General features: G+C 34.6%; 1 protein-coding gene across 3 annotated transcripts; it reads left to right on the plus strand.

The window, feature by feature from the left end:
* The first annotated feature begins 840 nt into the window (after positions 1 to 840).
* herpud1 (homocysteine-inducible, endoplasmic reticulum stress-inducible, ubiquitin-like domain member 1) lies at positions 841 to 8,642 on the plus strand. Of its 3 annotated transcripts, none has more exon segments than NM_001025537.1 (8): positions 841 to 1,123; positions 1,506 to 1,583; positions 2,456 to 2,539; positions 2,914 to 3,044; positions 3,556 to 3,666; positions 4,531 to 4,896; positions 5,812 to 5,929; positions 7,604 to 8,642. In NM_001025537.1, coding segments are annotated over 8 exon segments (1,209 nt in total). In that variant the 5' UTR covers positions 841 to 967; the 3' UTR covers positions 7,769 to 8,642.
* Positions 8,643 to 11,559: the final 2,917 nt, after the last annotated feature.

An 11,559-nucleotide genomic window follows, 5' to 3' on the forward strand; every position in this document is an offset into this window, starting at 1 on the left:
CAGTATTTTTTTAAAAGAGTAGTTCACACAAACATTAAAATTTACTCCACTTACTCGCCTTCAAATGTTTCCATTCCTTTAAGTTTCTTTCTGCTGTTGAACAAACGTAGGTTTTGCAAAAATGCTAGAAACGTATAACTATTGACTTCCATAGACGGAAAAACAAATACTATGAATGTCAATGGTTACAGGTTTCCAACATTTTTCAAAATAGCTATTTTGTGTTTAACCGCAGAAGTTTGTGACAAGTGAAGAATGAGTAACTGATGACAGAATTTTCAGTTTTGGAACTAACTTTTCCCTTCATTTAATGTGTGATTAAAAGGGATTCCTAAAATCCCATCTGTAAAACCCTTAACTCTAACAGTTTTGACAAAAGGTTGAAACCTACTTCATTCAATGTTGATTTGTTTTGTGTGTGTTAGAAATAAAAGCTATTTAAGCAGTAACATTTAATCAATCATCCCATTCGCATACAAAAGGTGTCATTTGTGACCTGTTTTTGTGTAACTTCAACTGGAGAGGTAGAACTCATTTACCTGCAGTATCATTTGAAAGGTAGTCGTGGAATTTACCTTATAACACACGTTTAATACCCATGCTTTCTGTACATTTCTGTAGTTAGACTACACACAGCACAATGTCATCTGATGCAATCACAACAACGTGATAAAAAAAACTCCGCCGACGAATTGCCAGTGCGCATGCGCAGTGCGTGGGGCTTCAGGACAGGCTCCACGTCTGAACACGAGCTCCTCTCGGCCAATCAGAGGCGGCCACAGTGTGTTTGGAAACAACACACGCAAATACTTCACGGCTTATGAGCAGCCTCCTGAAACTTCTTGAATCAGGAACCTCTGCCTTTGCCTAGCGTGTGTTGTCCTTGTGTCTGTTTAAATCGATACGCATCCGTTCTTACTTTAGATATTTCATGCGCGTCTTAATATAGTTTGATTAAAAAGGAAGAATGGAAAATTCAACGGTGTTTGATAAAGAGACGATCTCGCTGGTCATTAAAACGCCTAATCAGTTTCACGGAGATCAACTGATTGAGGGAGTTCGCGCGGACTGGACCGTGAAAGACCTCAAATGTCACCTCTCCAAGGTTTATCCCAACAACCCGGTAGGTCTGAATGGTTTCCTTATCGTGTAGATATCGGTTTACATGTCAGCAGTCGTCGGCATTCCTCAACACACAACACAAATCCTCCTTGGCTGAGCGCTGCTGGAAATAGCCGTCTGTCAATAGGCCATTTATGTAAACACAGGAGGAATTTTTCTTCACATAAGTCTGGACCGCTTTCATGTGGTATAAAAGTATTATTTTACCACAGTGTTCGTCTATTTTGTACTTAATTGCACATGACGGAAGTAAATTCAGTGGAATAACTTTATTCTGTAGAGATACACTGCATTCGTTTCCTCTTAAATGGTTTTACTTCTCAAAAGCAAGTATAAAATGGCGTACTAAGTGCTGTCTGTTGTTTTGACTTCTTTTCTTACAGGCTGAGAAAGACCAGAGACTCATTTACTCAGGCAAGCTGCTTCTGGACAACCTGCTTATCAGAGATGTTTTCTCAAAGGTAAAGGACTTTCCTTTGTGGTTATTTCAGGGTTGACAAATGACTTCAACAACATGGCTGTATACGTCATTTAATGTCATGTAGTTTAATATACATAATGTATATGTGTTTACCTAAACTTTGTTGAACCTTTGCCTGCTTTTAACAAGATTAATTAAAATGCATTTGATTTGAATTCAAGATATTTTAGTTGAGTAATTATTAAACATTTGTTTTAACAAATAATTAATTTTCTTTCAATTTAATAATACATTTAATTAAAAAAAGCTTATACATATAAATAATGTACATTTTTAAACATTTGTTTTGAAACGCTGTCATTTGTTTTAAAATTGTTTATTCTATTATTTACTTATTATTTTCTGTATTGTTTATATTTTAATACAATGTAATACAATACAAAGGAAATATACTACTTTTATAAAAATATTATTTTTTAATCATTTTTATTATTATTATATAAACATACAGACTGTACCTAGAACATAATGCAGGGTTGAAATGTAGTAAACAATGGGTGAAACCATATACTCTTATTCCGTACCCTTGGCCTGATCCGCTTACCATGTGCTGTAGTCAGTCAAATTTCAAAGCAGCTCAGAGAAGCGACACTTAGCAGCCTCTCATGCATGATATGTATTAGAAAATAGGACATTGGTTGTTACATCTTGAAATCCTGTCACCTGATACACAATAAAGCATGACACAGATTTGCTCAAGACAAAACAATATGACTTTCACATGGTTTAATCTCTCTTTAAAAGCTTTCTCTTTTACAAAAGAATAATTTCTTTGGTCAACATCTTTGGCACTTTAAAAAAATCACTTTCTTTTGTTAAAAAACTACTAAACAACACTTTTTTTTCCTGCAGGTTCCTTCAGATACCAAACCCACTCTTCACCTGGTGTGTGCAGTGAGACCCCAACCTGCTTCCCAACTAGGAGCAAGACCCAAAGTATGTTATTGCCATCTACCATTTATATTTGACTCTTACCATGTGCTAGGGCTTATTTAGTGATGTAAAAACATTCAGTATATTTATATTTTTAACATCCTGAATTTAGCTCCAAGACAGTATATTTGATCAGCTTACAGTGTGTTAAAGCTGAGATGTGGTGGCCTTCTGTCTCCGTGCTTGTTTAATTTGGGTGGAGATATCACCACACAGCTGCTTGCTTCCTGTTCCGTGTTTGCATGTTTGCGTAAACCAACTGCTGTCGAATTTAGCATGAAGTTTCACAATGTCTCTTGCACCTGTTCTTGACTTCCTGCTCAAAAATCCCTTTTTTTTCTCTCTAATCTTGCGTACCGGTGACATCGACACACCAGCAGAGTTCACAGCCTTCCCCGCTAACTCCTAGCCAGTCTTCTGGACCATCTGTGACCTCTTTGCACTCCACTGATGGCCTAAGGCAGCGAGGTCATGCCACATTGCCTGATACTAGTGCCAACACATCTGCGTGAGTTCTTGATTTTTATTTTTTTTATTAAATGGAGAGTCAGTGTTATAGCTAATAATGGGATAGTTCACCACAAATTGAAAATCTACTCTCTAATATACAGTAGTTAACATTTCAAGTGGATCAAAACATTTGATCAAAATTAAAACCATTTTATACCACTATTAAACCATTTCCATTCTTGCCTTTGGACAATTTCGAAAAACTTTTTTGATCCATTTAAAATGTTGACTAATGTTGAAAATGAGTTTCTTTCTTCTGTTGAACACAAAAAGAAGATATTTTGTAAAAAGCTAAAAACTTGTCAACATTGACATTCTTAATAGGAAAACAAATACTCTGGAAGTCAATGGTTACAGGTTTTCAGCTTCTTCAAAATCTATTATTTTGTGTTCAATAGAAGAAGAATCTCAAACTCCATTTCTTTTTTTGGTTGAACTATCCCTTTTACTACTGTAAAAAAGTCGAGTCTGTTTTGAAGTATTGAATTAAATGTTTTCTTTGTTTGCAGGCCTGTAACAGCAGCGATGAACCACCCTGCCTTCCCCACGTATTCTCTTTACAGTCCACAACAGCTGCTGTGGTTGCAGCAAATGTATGCTCGCCAGTACTACATGCAGTAGTGAGTACACCATCCTGTATGTTTACATACTCTAGTATAGGGCTGCATGATTTAAAGGAATAGTTCACTAATAAATGAATATTTGATGTAAATTTTGTTTACTTCAGGACATTGAAGATTCAGCAGACTATTAAAAACTGTGGTCATTGACAATTCACAGAATGGCACTGATGAATCACTAAGAACCATGATTTCAGCTAAAATATTATTTAATCGTCTACTTTTTTGAGGGGGGTTCTTATAAATAATATTGCAGTTTTAAAATGTGATTTATTTATTTAAAATGATCTAGGTTCTGCTTGTTTGTAAGGGTTTGCTGTTTGACCAAAAGTATTAAATAAAGAGTCCCTATATATTAATTAATATTACAATATTTCATTATTACAAAAATAATATTTAAGAAGGAACAAATGATAACTGATAACATTAAATAAGTGTAATATTTCATTACTAATATGATTTAATTAAATGGCTCTACTTTAATGTCTTTATTTTTTGAAGGCTATTTGCTTTATGGTGAAAACCCTCAAGGCGTTTTCAATTTAGCATTATATATCAGCTGAACTCAACACTTTCCATAGAGATTAAGTTAAACAGCATTTACTGTAAAATGAGTTGCATTCTAAGCACAGGCTTAAAGATAAAGACCCCACTCAGTGTTTGTTTGCACAATTACTATTACTGTAAAACGCATTCTATTGGACTGTCCTGCTTTTAATGACAGCAGAAGGGTTTTTTTATTAAAGGAAAGTGTCAAAACTTTGACAATTTTGGTTCGTGTGTAATGAGGCAGCCTGGGCTCTAGTAAAAAATATTGAAAGTGTGAATGTACACTGTTTTAAATGCTGTAATGTGTTATTTCAGTCAAGCTGCAATGGCAGCCGCTGCCTCTGCTCCAATGACCACCCCTGCTGCCGCTTCCTCGCTCCCTGTTGGCCCTCATCAAGCCGCTGTACCTGCAGCTTTACCCAATCAAGGCCCCATCAATGACCTACCAGCCAATCAGAATGCCCCAGGACCTGCCTTCATCAACCCAGAGGGAGCCAATCAAAATCTCCGTATGAATGCCCAGGGTGGGCCTGTGGTCGAAGATGAGGAGGACATGAACCGAGATTGGCTGGACTGGATGTACACAGCATCACGATTGGGTGTCTTCCTAAGCATTGTATACTTCTATTCCAGCATGAGCCGCTTCATCCTGGTCATGAGCAGCCTGGTTATTATGTACCTGTAAGTTTACAAAACGGCATTCATTCATATAATATTCAATAACTCGTGTTTAGTGTTTTTGAGTATTGTACTAGTAAAATAGAAGTGGTTTTGAGTCACCAACTAGTTCACAAGAGTCATTTTCTGTATGTTTTTAATTTTATAAAATACAATAATAGACCAATCAATGTAATTTAAGGAACTGAAATACACTGGCTTAACTTTATTTCAATTCATCAGAAAGCATCAGTTCATAGGAATCATTTGTTTAGGAACTGGATTGCAGTAGTTATGCTCATACTTTTGTTTCTCTAAAAATAACTAGTTAAAAGGAGTGATATTTGAGGAATTGGTTGCTCTGTTTTGTTTTGTGGTGCCACTGAAGGTCTGAGGGTTTCAGTATTGTTTTGTCCTCGTTGGTGAAAAAAAAGACAAGTGCGAGATTCTTTAATTTGTAAGCACAGTTTCACTCTGTTACGCAACTTCAGGCAGTGAGCCATTTGTTGGTGTACAAACTCACACACGCATTCCTGAGCAATATGAAAGCAACGAGCAGTTAAGGCGAGCAGAAATTATCAGGCTCTCTCTGATCAGAAAGAAGACATATGCCTGCATTTGAGGGCCTTCTGAGACTTCTTTCGCTAATCTCCAACTGTTAGAAATGAGTGTTAAAAATCAACTTCTGATGCTTTATCTCTGCTAACGTGGCAGTTTGACTAGTTTAAACACCAGTGCGTGGCAGTCCAGAAATCATTAGCTTGATCTGAGGGTGTTCAGTGTGTGATGGCCTTAACATGGAAACTTGACTCCACCCTACAAAATAAACAATTAGCTCGGGCTGACTTTTTTAAAAACTTGATGGTGTCATTTTAATGGAAATAAAGGCATGAATGTGTTTTTGTCATTATTCTAATGATTCTCTTTTTTCTGTTTCAGACACACAGCAGGCTGGTTTCCTTTCAGACAGAGGCCTCAAGCCAGGCCTCAAAATGAGCCAGCACCCGAGGTCAATCAGAACCAGCAGAACCAAAATGAGGACCAACATCCAGAACCCGTAAGTTTCTCTTTTACCTTGACGACAGAAAAATGCTCACACTGTGCAAATCAGGGCAGAATGTGCATTTATCTGAGCATTTATATTACAATATTTGTAAAAGATATATTTATATTTAATTATTTTTATTATTATTATTTAATTATTTTGTTTATTAATTATTATTATTTTTAAATAATTTGTTTTTAAAACTATTTAAAAAAAATATTCATTTATATATTTATCTCTTTGCCATTTTTTTACATTATTTTTTTTTTATTATTTTTTTATTTATACAATGATGGCCATGTTATTTTACTTTTGATTGTTTGATTTCTGTACTTAAATACTCCCCATAAAACCCATTTAGCAGTTTATTTAGCTTTTAATTTATTATAATTTTTGTAGCTCCACTGCATAAATAAAAAATAAGATCATTCCAGTCGACTTAAATTGATGTAATCTTTCCAAATAGAGGTATTTAAATCACCTAATAAAATTATATATATACTAAATATAAATTGCAGAAAACAAAATATCACAATGTCAGATTTTACCAATATTGTCCATCTTTGGTGTGTGGTATCTATGTGTGTGTATGTATGTATGCATGTATATTGTTCTGTGATTTATATTTTGCAATATGAATATAGTTTCATTAGATAACTTTAGAAAGATTACAGGGATTTAGATTGACAGGAATGATCAAGTTTTTTTCTATGTGGTGGATCTACATAACTTATAATAAATTACAAGCCAAATAAACAGTGATTTTTATAGTTTTTTGGAAAGTGTAACAGTATTCAAGTGAAGAAATTAAACAATCAAATGTAAGAAAACGGTCATCGTTGTATAGATGATAATAAATATATATATTTATATATATATATTTTTTATAATCTTAAAAGATTGTAGCTTGTTAGACTGCATAAAAATGGTCAACTTCATGTCAAAGTGTTGGATCTCAGTTGTCATACTGAATGACAATAAATATGAGTTTTATTCACCATGTGTGCGTAAAACAAGGTATTCTGGGTACATACATATCAACACAAGAACACAGAATGACATTTAAATAAGTGGATTAAATAAGTGGAAGATAGATAGATAGATAGATAGATAGATAGATAGATAGATAGATAGATAGATAGATAGATAAGGTTTGTGCAATATGTGCATTGTTGACTTTCTTTTTTTTTTTAACTGTACAAATAAGAAATAAAAATATTTATATGAAAGTATTTACAATTAAGTGGCTTTATAGGTTACAAAAACCATAAACAGTTGCGTCATGTATGTTTGTGAGCATAAGAAAACTGGTAGCAAATGATTTGCAAACTATTTAAGTTGGAGAGGATTTAAGTTGGCCTGAGGAAAAATATTACAAAGGAAAGGAAAAGTAAAGACACAGTTGCACAAGAAAACTAACCTGGAGTTTAGTGTCATCCCTCAGTGATGAATTCATTGACCCACATTCTGAAATGATACCTCACAGTTAACATGAGCGGGGATTTTGCTCTGAGCATGCCTCAATAAGAAAACAAGGAAAAAGTATTTTTATTTGCAGTGTTTTTAAGTTCTTGCACTGACTGCATCATCTTCATCATTCTATTGATTCTTCAACTGACGCTCGTCATAGCAGAAGTCAGTGTAAATGTGTGTGGTTTATCTTAATTCTTACATCCTTTTTTAAAGGTGGCGCCACCTGCTGAAGTGGAGGATGTTGGTGTTGTTGACCCCGCGATGACAGCAGTGCCTGTTCCCCAAGTCAGAGCACCCATCCTATGGACTGCCTGGGTGTTTTTTAAAGCCTTTTTTGCTTCTCTGATACCTGAGCCTCCACAGGGTATTGCAAACTGATCCAGAAGCAGTCAGACAGAAATGACAAAAACTGAACTATCAAGCTCTTAGGACTGGACATTATAAACAAAGGCTACAAATCCTAGAAGTGGTAGCACTTTCCAGTTCCTTTGGCTGTGTGACCTATGGCTGCACATTCTAAACAAACAAGTGCTTGGACATGGAGTTGTAAATATCGCTGGACAGTTTTTGCACAGCACTTTAGATAACCGCAACGGCTGGAATCGATAGTGTCGGTTGCCTGACCTGATCCTCTTATGTAGGCTTCTGTCACCAAGACTTCATTTTCTTGAAGTGCTCCTCGATGAGTGTCCAAGGATTAAACTCATGGGATTATCTTATTAAGGTTCTAGTATGATGGACGACGAAGGCCACATATTGATTTTGTTCTAAGCGCATGAAAAGATGGAAAGTGCTTGGGAAAATGCATTTGTGGTACTTTGAAGCTAATGGCGTTTATGCAAGTAAAGTATGCCTACATGTTCTCTTTTTTTAATTGTGCTCGACCTGTGAAATGAGTAATGTTAATATTTATGAGGGACGCGTTCAAGTATTGTGAGTGGAATTTGCAATTCAATGAGGAGAGTTTGTTGGTGACCTCGGGATGAGGAGAAGGTGAATGAACCACACTTTGAATATCGCATCTTCATGACATGAAGGAACTGCACTTTGGGACCTGCAAAAGAGGAGAACAAAATATAACTAATAATATATATGAAAAATTCAAATGACTGATTTGTAATCTGATATTTATCAACACTGTAGCATTGCTGTCATTTCAGATTATGTATAATCAAGCTTTGTTATTAACATCATGAAAGTAAGCCTCTTTGTACCAAAAAATGAAAACAATAAACACAATTTCCTCATTTCAGTTTCACTTTGAAGCTCTTTGAATAGTGTCATAGAAATGTTACAGGGTTTTGATTTTATTTGTGTCACTTTTTCTTGTGTAGTTTTAGTTTTTTTTATTTTATTTTAAACCTGAAAGTTCTAAATCTTATCTGAAAGTTCTAAATCTGAAAGCTGTTTTTTCCCAAGTTTGATTTCATCATTTAAAAATGAAATGTAAATACTTTGATCTTACTATAGTTTGTATTTCTCCTAGGTCAGATACATGCATTATGCAGCTAGTTCATCCAGTTGGTGGCTTGTTTACATGTATTACCCATATGTGCTGTTGCATGTTTTCAGCCTCTCTGGGGTGATTTTTGAGTCTTAATTTGGCCATAACTTTTTCTGTTTCAGCTAGCTGAATGATTTTTGGTGACATTATATTTTTGACACTTATTTTAAACTCAATGGTGCACTATGACAAGGTTTCCTACCCTTTTGTTATGTTCGGGATAAAAATACCACTAAACTAAACTGCTGTAAAAATGCATCCGATAAATCTGTTATTCAGCTTCAATCTTGATCAAAAATACTACATTTCTTAGAAAATTGCAGGATTTTAACTCTTTAGTTACTGATTTGGTTAACAAACACAAAATGATGGATTTTCTTTATAGAAAGTAGTTGTGGACTGGATTTTCTATTACATTTGATCAAACTCTTGAATGTGAAACAACATTCCCTTTGATGCATTGTTTTTGATTCCCCCCCCCCCCCCCCCTAATTTTCTGTTGGTGACTGTTTTTACTCTGACTTGCATTATAACCACTATTTTTTTATTGCGAAGCCATGACACCATATAATCATGCATTTTTTGATTTGTGCTTTTCCCTGTTGGGAAGGGGACGAATTTGTAATTTTTACAATTGATCATTAGTTTGCACCATTAACCCTTTAGATAGGCCTGTGCAAAAAAAAGCCTAGTTTCTGGCTTTTATATGGAATATAACAGCAGATTAAATTGTGTGTCTGTGAGAGTGAACTTTGCGCACTTGCCTTGACTGAGTGTCTGATAAAATCAAAATATGCATCTCAGCTCTCAGAACTACGAGTAAATAAAAACAAAGACTGTGTGTGTATTTATGCACCATCAAATGGGGTTATATTGGAAGTCAATGTAGCAAAAACAGTCGCCAAAAAGTAAGTAAATTAATCTAACAATGTGTCAAAGCCAATGTTGGTACTGATCTTTCACATGTTCAAGACTGTGATTTAAAATTTTTGTTTTAAAAAAACAGTCCACAATTACTTTTTACCTTAAAAATACATATTTTTTTCACCAAATCAGTGACATCATTTATAAATTTGGCAATTAAAGAGTAAAATACAGTTTAAAAAAAAAAAAACATTTAGTAGTTTTGATCAAGACTGAGGTTGACTAACAGATTTATGCAAAAAAAATTATTAATCTGATGCATTTTTTAACAGCAGTTTAATTCAGTGGATGTTTTCATCCTGATCATAACAAAAGGGTAGTAAACTTGAACCGTGCACAAGGGTTAATAAACAGCGTATTGATTAACATGTCTTAGTGAGATACTAACACATGTAAGCACACTGTTGGTATGTTTTAATTGCTAAAATAACATTATCCTGTACACTTTTATCAAGTAGTCAGATTTGTCACTAGTATGTTTATACATTGTTTCTATGGTTTGACACGTCAGTGGCACATTATTATTAGCATGTTGAAACCAGTAGCTAGAATATTTTAGCTAGTGCTACGTTATCGCACATTATCTACTTATCAGTAGCATGTCTAGTTACTAGAATGTTTCAGTTTTAATACCAGATTGCATGTTAACCATAGAAGCATGTTTTAACAAGTCGTTAGCGTGTTGGTGCTACCATGCATGTTTTAGCACAATGTTTACAAGTTTAGTATGATAAAACATGGTTAATTCTAAGGACATATTTTAGCAAGTGTTTTAATGATCTTAGCTTGTTTGTTATGTTTTGTCAAATTGTTAACATGTTTTGCATTGGTGGTGTACTTTAGCAAGTTGTCATCATGTTTTTGCACACTATTAGCATGTTGTGGCAAGTTTCTAGTATGATTGTCTTCAACTTAGTGTTGTTATCAGGTAAAGTCGAGATAAGATACATGACCGGCCGGAAGTGCGATATGCACATCAATATAGCTAAATTTTTATGACACTGCATAACAATAATTAATATTTTTACAGTACTGTGACGGTTGGGTTTAGGGTTGGCGTAGATGTTAAAAACAGTACAGTTTATTGGGTAATTTAATAGAGAACACAAATAATACTCGGTACAGCTACAGTTTTTGTGTTACTGTGGCGGCTGGGTTTAGAGTTGGGGTGGGGGTAGACATTAATAAAATACAATTAATAGGACATTTAATAAATAATATAAATCATTTTCTTTAACTTCTGGCCACAACCCTGATCTAGCAACCACTTTGTTAGCATGCTACGTTTTTGACAATGTGTTTATTTGCACAAACTGGTAAATTTTGGGCCTATAGCTAGACTAAAAACGTCACAGCTCAATTATAATACGCAAAACAAAGCATTATCTCTTCACAGTGATAACATTTGTCTACAGACTACCATCTGTTTCATAATTTGTCAACAACCTTTTTATTTCCAAAGCCACTTCCTGCAGACTCTGCTGTTCACACCTAGAAGAATTTATATCAATTTTTAAGACAGTGAAGTTACTTTAAGGGATAGTTCACCCAAAAATGAAAATTCTGTCATGATTTACTCACCCTTGACTTGTTGGAAACCTGTAATTAATTATATTTGTTATTCCTACTATGAATGCCAATGGTTACGGATGTCTGGTCTTCAAAATATCTTAATAAACTCAAACTGGTTTGAAACAAGTCGAGGCTTAGTAAATGTTGACAGACTTTTATTTTTTGGGTA

Source organism: Danio rerio, chromosome 18, assembly GCF_052040795.2.
Source record: "Danio rerio strain M-AB ecotype USA chromosome 18, GRCz13ab, whole genome shotgun sequence".
In the NCBI taxonomy this organism is placed as follows: Eukaryota; Metazoa; Chordata; class Actinopteri; order Cypriniformes; family Danionidae; genus Danio; species Danio rerio.

Coding starts and splice junctions, on each gene's coding strand:
- herpud1 (XM_087292318.1), top strand. CDS start 968: ATGGAAAATTCAACGGTGTTTGATAAAGAGACGATCTCGCTGGTCATT. Junction 1,584..2,455: donor TCAGAGATGTTTTCTCAAAG/GTAAAGGACTTT, acceptor TTTTTCCTGCAG/GTTCCTTCAGATACCAAACC. Junction 3,045..3,555: donor ACTAGTGCCAACACATCTGC/GTGAGTTCTTGA, acceptor CTTTGTTTGCAG/GCCTGTAACAGCAGCGATGA.